Genomic DNA, 11,379 nt, shown 5'->3' with positions numbered 1-11,379 from the left:
TATAATATATTATATATGATTTATTAATTGATTAAATTTTCACAGTAACTTACACACTCCTAATTCCCAATTACACAAATGTGTGATAGTCTGACAAAGAAGATGCCGCATAATGAAAAATCTCAAATCCCCGAGGTTAGTACAGATGTATTGAGGAATCCTTCCTTTCCTGAATAAAATTCAGTTTAAATTTACTAAATATCTTAGTTAAAGGTACTTTCCTACACCAAATCCTCATGCCTAGCTGGATTTATTACTACTACATCCGACAACTTTTATCAGACCATCACATAAATTTTTAGAAATGTCATATTCCACATTTGAGTAGTCTTCAAATCTATTTACTCATTCGGCTTAACTCTGACCATTTCTTCCAACATTATCTATCAAGTTAAGCATGCATTCTTTGCTTCTAGTTTACCCATTGCTCACTTTAAATCATGTACACACGCACCAACATACATACACACACAACCTCTCATGCACACAAATTTATAATGCAAATATAAACGTTCCATTAAAAAAAAAAAAAAATAAACATCTGCACAAATAGATCATTTCTCAAATGGCAGTGAAGGCTGCTTCCCAAAAAAAAAAAAAAATACAAAAAAAAAATCAACAAATGATGTGTTAACATTTTTTTACAAAGAAATAAAATTATCACAAAACCCATCACCACTTGTCACCAATAAATGGTAAAATTTGAAAATTAGTTTTACATTTAAGAGAATTTAATAACAACATGAGTTTTAAAAGCAGAAAGGCAGAATAAGGTAAAGAAAAGAAAAGAAAAGAAAAAAAAGTAAGTAAGTAAACAATATGTATAACAATTCAATTTGGTTAAAGTGATCTGTGATAAGTGATTGAAATAGTGTTGGTTATTTTTATATAAATTAAGTCACTGGCCATGTAGGTACTGCAAGCATCTGCATTAACATAGTGACGACTCGTCAGATACTAGTGGTGTCTGATGACCACAAAGTATTAACCAACATCGTAGTGTTTGTTATGAGATTTCTAAAGATCTAACCTTTAACATTTGAAAATGTTACAAGTAATCTATTAAAATAATGTTATCTTACTCAGAAAAAAAAACAACAATTATTCTACCTCTCCCCATAAATAATAATGTGTAATGATATCAAGTTTACAGTAATAATTTGTGACGTCAGATTGTAAAATGTGTATAAACATGAATGGAATTCAACATGCTTTTAGTGTCCGTTCACATATTTTTCTTCTTGAAATTTGAGATTTTTAAAATAAAAAAATAAAAAATCATGTTTTTCAGTTAAAGTACTTGTGGCATATTTGTCAATTTGGCAAATTATATTGGTTAGCATTCTTTTCTTTTTTTAAAGTCATATTTCATGTGCATGAGTGGTAAAGTAAAAAAAAAAATTTTAAAGTACAAAATCTTTTATTATGTGCCATCAGGGCAGTGGAACCAGAATTTATCCCATTTTTATGGGTAGCATTGAAAGGACAGTTACAATTGCTGCTTACGACTGCGGGGCTACCAACCTCAATAGAGGAAAATGTGTAAGATGATTTGTCAAGAAGAGTAGGATTTGGAGAAAAAGCGTACAATTTCAAAATGTAACTCATCAGTCATCTCACTCCCTACTGTGGAATAATTATGGAAAACTTAATCGTAAAATGTGATGTAACAATGACTTGAAACATGTTTGCTTGTGTGTATGTGTGAGGAATGCCCCCCCCCCCCCCCAAACACACACACACGAGAAACAGCAAATATGGAAATTGGTGGGTTGGACACACAAAAAAAGGCACTTGAATTACACAAATTGATTGAGGGGGAAGAGGGGTACGAAAAAGAATGTCATCCAAAAGAAATAAATCACAAGGTTTAGTTATATTATCTCATTGCCTTTGCAATTAGCGATTTTAGAACCAACAGGATTCTATGTCATTGGGGAATTGAATAAGGCACAATCTTAATATCCATTCCTGTCACATGTAACGTACAAAACGCTTACAATGCAAATCACATCAAAATGCACCTTTAAGCCAGAATATAAAAGTAAATATTTGAAAAAACGTTTTGTCATTCGCATCTGCCGAATTTGGCTAATACTATCAAAACAACAACAACAAAAATAATTCCTTTGACTAGCTGGTTCAAAATGTAAATGACATAATTCTATATTTAAAAAAATAAAGAAATCAGAATTTTCCAATTAATTATTCTACAAAAGTTATGAGTCGAAAGGATTGTTCTGCATTTATATATTTTTTAAAACAAACAATTATACTAATGCTGATATGGTGACTAATATCAAAACAATAGGCCGAAACATTCCGGTTCTATTTTGAACCTGTTATATTCACTTTTGTTTACAATTGTAATACCAATGAGTTCATTTCTATTGCATTTTGCTGAAGATGGCCTGTATCATATATTTTAATCTTTGCGCTTTTGTAGACGCCACCCCTGTTAAACATATATGGGGATTTAGACCGAGTTCCAGTGTCCTAAACTGAATCAGAAAGACATTAAAATACATTTAATAACAAAACAAAGTTGGAAATGACTAACGAGACTAATGGCTGGACTCGTAAAATCTACCTGGAATCATGAGATCTACCATAGTTTGTGAAATATATCTATATATATATATATATATAATATATTGACACATATTATTTTTCTTTTAATATCAGCTCAGGAACAAGCTATAAATGCTAAATTCAATTTAAGCCTAACTTCTTTGCAGATGTCAGAAACTCATCTAACTTTCTAAAAAAAAACAAAAAAACACAGTGATTTAACTAATTTAAAACACTACAACTCGTCGTGTTTTGGTCCGCTAAATTCATCATGAGAGATTACTCCGTCCTTGTCCTTATCTTCATGAGTAAAAATCTGTGTCACTAACTCATTGTGTTGTTGGTCGTTTGGGCTTCCCTCTTCACTAAATTTGGCTGCTTGTTTTTTCAAGTAATTAGACACCTGTCAATTAAAAAAAAAAAAAATAAGATTATTAAAAAATGTAATATGTTGAATCAGGAAACACAATACTGTTGTATACTGACTAAATAATTTTGAATTCAACAAGAAAACATATCTAATTCAAACAGGATTCCAGCCCAGGTGCAAATAATAGCAGGTCTGATACCCAAAGGTAAAGACAGTAGAACCCTGATAAAGTCAACACTTGTCAGAACTGAAAAAATTGGTTGACTTTATCCATTCCCAATGGAACACAATTAGATAAAAGAAAAGAAAATGTAGGACCAACAAGAGGTGTTGACTTTAAGAAGCAGAAGTTGACATTAACCCTCTCCTTACCAGCCATTTTCAGGATTTTCCCCAAAACTTCACACCCAACTAACACAAAAATATACTTTTTTATCACTCAGACATAATAGCAGTAAGTTCTTGCAATACATAATTTCTTTTGCAAGACATGCTCTACAACGCACTGTTCATTTTCTTAAAATTTTATGATGTACAAAAGAATTTTGAATAAGAAAAATGTTGGTTGTATCGTATAGAATGTGACGATTTTCCTATAAAAATCTGAAAAGAGCGTCTCTGAAACAGGCTGCAAAATAAAGATCTGTATGAGCGTGTATGGAATAGCAGTTAAAAGTAGTCCTTCAGAGCCCATGGAGCTAGAGTTTATTCCAGTTTCTATAGCATGAAACGGAATTAACAATTGCTTGCTACCCTTTGGACTCTATTGCAAAGAATTTTTCATCAGATATAACAGACCCAGCTACCCAAACACTGATGGGTGGACAGGGGAGTTAGAAATTTTCTTTTTGACTGCACCCAGGATCAATCTCAGTCCCCTTTGCATGTGAAGCAAGTGCTCTTCCTACTCAGCTATCAGGATCCCCTAATGAAACAGCAGAGCCTCTCTCTAATTTAGTTATAGAAATTGCCATATAACATCGGGTCTACCTAAAGAATAATATATTAACATTACTCACCTCACCCTGTGTGAGCTGTTTGTCATACGCTATATAAATGTACATTTATTATTATCATTATTATCATTCTCATCAATCTCCTTGAAAACATTAGGGGGAGGGATATTAATGTTACTCACCTCATCCTGTGTGAGCTGTTTGTCATCATTTTCATCAATCTCCTTGAAAACATTAGGGGGAGGGGCGCCATCTTTGATGCTCACCAATTCTACCTCAAATGTCAGACCAGCATTAGGTGGGATAGCATCACCTATTGAAATGATTCATATTTTTTACACAATACAATAGATCCAAGACCACATTGGGAGTAACATTATAAATCCCATGTCCTGTTTATGTTTTACGTGTTACAGGGTTTTACAGTACGTGTAACACATTTGGTGAATTTCAGCACCAGAAAAATGAAAACCAATAGGCCCATGCAGCCGATGTTAATCTATAGCATGAAACGGACAATAGCAATTGTTTGCTTCTTTTGGATAGGGCGCTAGTCCATCACAAAGTACTTCCCACCAGATCTGACAGACCCAGCTACCCAATCACTGCCGGGTGGTCTGAAAGGGGGTTAAAATAAATTTCTGAAATCACCTGGAACTGATGTCAGTCCCTTTGCGTGTGAGATGAGTGCTCTACCAACTGAGCTATTCCCCTAATCCCCCCCGTCCGTCTGCATATGCAAAGTCAGACCATGATCTACAGGTGACTGAATGGGATCTGGTCTCTTAAATAATTTGCGGGCAGTGGTATTTAGACTGAGGAGCTTATATTTGATGGCAAGGATGGCTTCAAAGTGAGGAATTTTTTTTCCGGCGGAGCGAAATTGCCGGAAATGCCGGCAAATTTACAGACCTGCATTATCAGTCTACTTAGTTCGAGATCACCTAAAAGTCTCGTCTCAATGCATCAGTGCAGTTATTGTATTGTGTCGAAGAGGAATTAAAATGGTAAATTTAGACACCAGAGTCTCTCTCAACCCCTCACCATCATTTAGTCTCATTGCGCAATACATTCACTTGCCCAAATCAAGAAACAACATCGGCTATTTTAGTCGAGTGTGTAGTGTGTGCAAAGATTCACTGAAATACACAATAGGGTTGCCACAGAATGCACACAATCACATGAAAATGTGGGTTTGTGTCTCTGTCATAGCACACTAGAGACTATGGGTATGGAGGCAGAGGCCTTTTCTACCATACCCTTCCTTCCCCATTGTCTCATCCATGCCATGCACAATTCCACTGGGAAGTGGTTGACCTCCGCTGAAGGGGTGTGTTCCCCTTGAGTATTGGATAAGATAAACTTCTTCTAATCCCAGGGAGTTTCTCTTAAGCGGACTGCAGTGAACTTCGTTTGAGAAATTACATAAAAGTCTCATCGAGAAACCAGTTGGGGATCCTACCCAGAAGAGTAAGAAGAATGTAATACACTCGCATATTTACAAAATATATTCAAAACAAAAACTACAGAAAGATGAGTTACAAGGGAAAAAATATCATCTCTGTTAATAATTTCTAAAGACATAAAATTTAATAATTGTCGGCACCTGAACTACCCTCTGAAATGGGCTGACTAATGACATACATTTTACCATATTTGTTTAATATTTAGTTTTATAAAGCGTAATATCCACTAAATGTGCTCAAAGCGCTTTACAAGGGGTCCCTGGTCAACAGCAACATTCAACACATGTAGGACAGGACATGACGCCTGTTAGGCGATATTACAATTTTTCTGACAAAGACAACGCTGTTAACGGCCAGGTACTTATATTACACCTCAACTATGCGCCGAATGCGAGGCTCAAACCCAGGACCTTCCTATCCGAAAGCGAGTTCATACCACTAGACCACATAGCCGCACAATATCTTTCAATCAGGGGGCACATTTGGGTGCTGGTCTTAAAGACACCCCCCCCCCTCCACTCTATGGTACAGATAAAAAAAGTTAGCAGAGAAGACAGTATTTCATACCTGCACCTCTCTCGCCATATCCTTTGCTAGCTGGGATGGTCAACTTCCTCTTTTCACCCTCACACATGTCCAGAAGACCCTCATCCCATCCTGCAATCACCTGCCCTGTGCCCAGCTGGAACTCAAAAGGTTGTTTTCTGTCATGACTGGAGACAACATCAAGGTTAAGAAATATTTATTCACATATTTCAATGTTATATTTATGTCAGTGTGATCGTTCTATGTTTTTATTAATGGTTTATGGTGCTTGTGACACTTTTAACTCATTTCAGAACCCAGTAAAAAGAAGGAAATGGAATAGTTTAAAAAATTAAATCTTTGCAATTAAAAGCATACAAGACAAAGGGGTATAGTTCCAACTATGGATCGCTCAAGTGCTAGTGCAGGGTTGCCAATTAAAAAAAAGGGGTCTCTCCTCGGATAACTTTTAAAAAATTCCCTCTTTAGGCATGCTGTGAAACTACGGAAGTCCTTCCACTATAGAATTTATAACCTGATGAAACTGTTGGGAAGCACAGTAAGTAATAGTGGTGTCGTTAACGACAACCGACTCAGCAAATTGTTTTTGAAATTAGAAAAATCACACCACTTATAAAAATGAAACTTTATCTGAAAGTCAATTCATTGTGGTTAAAATATGGTGTAATTATAATAAAAGTACCGTGTAACTACTGTAGTCCCGTATTTTGGCTTTTCCCAAGACTAGTTGGAATTTTTGTTGGCATTCTGACAAGGGTCTGTCAATAAATAATGACATGTATATATGCAGGTCTGACATCCGAACCCGATTATGGGCCTAGTTCAACATTGTTGTAATGGACAACATTTTGCGTCATTTTTTGAGAATTCCATTACAACATTGAGCCCATCAAGAATGGGGAAATCAGACCTACAAATAAGTGCCCGTCGGTCAATAACAAATTGTACAGTAATTGTGATAATTGACAGATGGCAGACGGGTGACAATTCTGACTCGAGTCTGAAGTCTCCGTGGCTATTCAGACTCAACTCCAATGGGCGTATGCAAACACAGGGGGACACAGTTCAGAGAAAATTCTGTTTTGCCCATACCAGTCAAACTCAGATGATATCGCTACTTCAGACTTTGGAAGGATTGTTGTCTCTAATTCTTGATTTTATTTGGATATCGTGTAAAGTTTTTAGAAAAAATTTTCCTTTATACCAGTTACTAAGTTCCTTTGACTTTTGTTCCTTTTGAAGATGAAGGGTTTTAACTTGTTTCTTTAAAATTTCTAATGGAGTTCAAAGAGATCGATGATTTTGTCTTTCTCGTCAAATATATATATATATATATATAGCGGGTTTTGACTACTTGTTGATGATAGCAACTATTATTTTCATTTGCATCAATTTTTATGGAATTGTCAATAACTAAAAGTTAAATTAAAATAAATTGAAAATTTAAAAAAATATATATAATAAAACATCTATATTGCCACGGAAGGCTTGGATGTTCAGACTTAAGTCTGAAAGACTTTTTGATTGCATATGCGCATTGATTCCACGGGAGACTATTCAGACTCGAGTCCAAATAGCCCCAGCCCTGTCTCAGACTGACTGTGAGTATGAGTATGATGATTAAATGATTGATAATAAATTAGAGAGCTGCGCCGGTGGTACCAATACTTAACTTTTACAATCATTCGGTTGGACAGAAAAATATAAAAAAATTTAATGCTTACCATCAAAAGCAGTTTAGATTTGAAGCTGCATTTGTTTTCTATCAAAAAACATTCGGTACTAGACAATCATTGATTTTGATGAATTTCAAAAGTTGTGTTTGAAATTTTTCGTAAATTTTTCATGATTCATTCCTCGCGAAATCGTGTCTGTTTCAATGGCGCTGCCGCTGAAAAAAAGGTTTTTAAAAACGCTGTCACTGTCATTATCCCCAGACACCTGTCTGGGGATAACGAAATTTCGTTATTCCCAGACACATATTTGAAACAAGGCTCTTTTAAACAATTAGCCACATTCCAGAATATGGAATGTTTCCAAATGCACATAGAAATAAAGAAAGTTAATAAAATATCTATAAAAATATAAAATTAACCAACATTAAATCAATTGACAATATGCGTCGACTTCGAAGTGGGTGTCATGGCCGAATGGTTTAGTCGTCTGCCCTGGAAGTTTTACCAGAATCGATGTTGCGGGTTCAAATCCTGGTTCCGCCATTTTAAAAAAAATTCCGTCTTCTTTTTACAGAGCGTGGCAAGGGATAAATGTCCCATCCATCCTCCCCCACCTCTTTTTTTTTTAAACTGTCTCTCTCTTGGTTCCTTTCTAGTTTCTAGCAAATTGTCATATTCGTCCCCACTCCGATCTCAAAAAGTGTCTAAAAAGAATAAATAATTAAAAAGCAAACAAACAGAAATATTCAGAGCGCGAGGGGATAATTACAGCGTTTAAAAAGGATTACAGAAAAAGTAAAAGTGTCACTAATGACTAATGATGAATGATGACATTTCATTTGCCAAAAGAAACGTTTATGAATGATAAACTGTAAAAACTGTTGATATATCTAGTAATAGTGTAGAGAGTGAAGAAAATTCCAGAACGTTTTAAAATTCATACAGTCTACTAACTTACCTTGAATCGAATTTTACACCAGTTTCAGTCAAAGTTCCGACGTAATGCATCGCCAACTGGTCATGTTTCTTGGTTTTCCTTACACAGTCAGAAGGAGCTGGTGAAATTACTTCTATTTTTATTTCCTCTTGCTTTTCGTCACTCTTAATTTCGGTAATGCATAAGAATGCAAAAGAAAGAATAAACATAAATTTAAGATCCATTTTAACTCACTAACAGTAACAGCTGGACCTAAACGAGTCCACAACACCGGTATTATGATGAAAAGCGAAGGAGCAAAAGACCTCTTGTGTACGTGGCGTAGTTTTCGTCCCCAAAACGGAAATTTACGTTTCGGTCCAGTAAACTCTGACCCTCAACCCCTCAACGTTTCACGAAACGCTTTTTCATTGGTCAGAATAGCTTCAATAGCGACAGAGAAATCCGTGTTCTCCATTGATTGGCTGAGCAACTCCGGTAAACTTTGTCAAACAAACATTGCTGGACTGACAAGTCTTCCCTGCCCCTCCAACTCTCTCACCCCCCCCCCCCCTCCCTCTCACTACTCTTTCCAATTCATTAGGGCTCTCAACTGTCCCTCAGGTAAAATGTCAAAAAGGGTCTCATTATTGTGTCAGTCACTCCTCCCCCACCGGCGCTTGCATACCTGACAACCTCAATCAGACCCGAGAATTTGTCTGGATTTGACAAGTCTCAGTTGCTGTTAGAGTTAATAATATAATATGAGCTTCAACATTTCTATTTACTATATTTATAGGGTAAAGATTTAAAGAATTGCACATAGATCTAAATAACTTTGGCTTTGTTTTTCTGCTTGAGAGTTATCGTTATATCCGAGCTCCACACAGTAATCTCGAACTATCTTTTCTACTGTAGCAAATATATCTTAACAGATGTTTTTAAAAAAACAAAAACAATATGGGCCTATATTTATATATATATATATATATATATATATATATATATATATATATATATATATATATATATATATATGTATATAATATATATATATATATATATATATTATATATATATATATATATATATATATATATACTTGCGATCAAAAGAAAGTATACACATTTTAAATCGTCATTACTTTTTTATCCGTTGACGTAGACTAATGATTTTCCACTGAGTTGTTTACCATTAGCCTTTTGTGTACCGACAATCGATGTTTTTGTTTTTGACCTGAAATTCGCTCACCACGTCGTGCACGTGCTAAAATGACCTTTTAACCCCTTACTGTGGACAGGAAGTGTGTAGATTAAATTTTTTGCCACCCGTGTCTTCTTGAACTATTTCCAAGGCAGGAAAACACAATACAAAATATCATCCATTAATCTACGCGATGCTAGGACTTAGTTTAGATCAACATGCACGTGCCATTGGTCATCATCAAGCTGGACAGTCAGTGAGCAATGTCGCAAGAATGTTTTATATCACAAGGAGAACTGTATATTCCTTAGTGGATTGATTTGAAATAACACAAACGGTAAGGAACCAAGATCGTACTGGCAGACCACGAGTAACAACACAAGGTGAGGACCGTTTTATACGCACCCTACATCTACGGGATTGTTTTAGGACGGCGACTGAAACTGCCCTAGAGTTCCCATGTACACGAATTAGTCGACACACAGTTCGTCGTAGACTTAGAGAGCATGACATTGTTGCAAACGTCCGTTGATGCGACAACTTCTTAGAGCACATCACCGGTTGGCCGTCTTCAGTGGGCCCGTACTCATCTGCGCTGCACAATGCATGCGCGGTGATTTGTTCTCTTCTGTCTGGCCCGTCTGCAGTGGGCCGTACTCATCTGCGCTGGACAACGCATGCGTGGTCATTTGTCCTCTTCTCAGATGAAACACGCTTTGTGATTGGAAGAAACGACGGTAGGTAACGTTGTTACCGAAGATCACACGAGTGATTTCACGATTCTTGTGTCTTGGAATCCCCAAACAGAGGATATGGACAAGCCATGGTGTGGGGTGGAATAAGCAGAGATAATGGACACCTATAGTCCAAGTAAATGCATCCCTAACAGGTGCAAGGTACATCCAGCACATTTTACAACCCCATGTTATTCCATTGTTTCATGAACATCCTAAATTTTCACTTCAACACGACAATGCACCATCCCACCGAGCTATTGTAACAAGGGATTTTATAGCAGCAAATAATGTGAACGTTATCGGCCTGTGGTCTGCAATATCCACCGATCTAAATCCAATAGAACATATGTGGGACATAATCGGCAGCCAAGCTCGTTCATTAGACCCACAAAATGAACAACAATTGTTCCACGCCATAAGAATAGCTTGGGATAACATTCCTCAACACCAGCTGGCCAGATTGACCAATCCCATGCGTAGGAGATGAATGCTGTGATTGGAGCGAACGGGGGACATACTCGTTACTGATTGAATTAGATTCACCTTCACTTCAAATGAAATGAACGCAAGTAATTTTATTAAAATGCCATTGTTTGTCAAAATTATAGTGTATGTTTTGACTTGTTACTTCCCTTTTTGAAGATCATGATTTAAAAAGTCTGTGTTGCATACTAAATCAACCATAAACGTTACAAATTCTAACAAAATGAAAGATAAATGATAGTACTATGATTACACAATGGTTTTAAATAACCCAGAACAATATTTTATACCAATTCTGTAGGTAAAACAAGTGTATACTTTCTTTTGATCACTAGTATATATATATATATATATATATATATATATATATATATATATATATATATATATAAGATATATATATATTGAATCGTGTTTGATACAAATATGGTACGAAAAGTGCTCGACATGTAGTA

General features: G+C 35.8%; 1 protein-coding gene across 1 annotated transcript; it reads right to left on the bottom strand.

Moving 5' to 3' along the window:
* LOC144958815 (FK506-binding protein 2-like) lies at positions 1-8,859 on the bottom strand. The gene is made up of 4 exons (XM_078891030.1): positions 8,544-8,859; positions 5,931-6,076; positions 4,080-4,210; positions 1-2,974 (listed from the first exon to the last, which is right to left on the bottom strand). Exons 1-4 carry the CDS (start codon positions 8,744-8,746, stop codon positions 2,807-2,809), a joined length of 648 nt encoding a protein of 215 aa, XP_078747156.1. The 5' UTR covers positions 8,747-8,859; the 3' UTR covers positions 1-2,806.
* Positions 8,860-11,379: the final 2,520 nt, after the last annotated feature.

The sequence above is a fragment of the Berghia stephanieae genome, chromosome 13 (genome assembly GCF_034508935.2).
Source record: "Berghia stephanieae isolate SIO BIC M18660-M18661 chromosome 13, UCSD_Bste_1.3, whole genome shotgun sequence".
In the NCBI taxonomy this organism is placed as follows: domain Eukaryota; kingdom Metazoa; phylum Mollusca; class Gastropoda; order Nudibranchia; family Aeolidiidae; genus Berghia; species Berghia stephanieae.
This window is presented reverse-complemented; position numbering and strand designations above follow the sequence as displayed.

Excerpts from the sequence above, each read along its gene's own strand:
- LOC144958815 (XM_078891030.1), bottom strand. The coding sequence starts at position 8,746 with ATGGATCTTAAATTTATGTTTATTCTTTCTTTTGCATTCTTATGCATT. Across the intron at positions 4,211-5,930 it reads ATATGGCGAGAGAGGTGCAG|GTGATGCTATCCCACCTAAT; the intron begins GTATGAAATACT and ends TCATTTCAATAG. Across the intron at positions 2,975-4,079 it reads AACAGCTCACACAGGATGAG|GTGTCTAATTACTTGAAAAA; the intron begins GTGAGTAACATT and ends TTTAATTGACAG.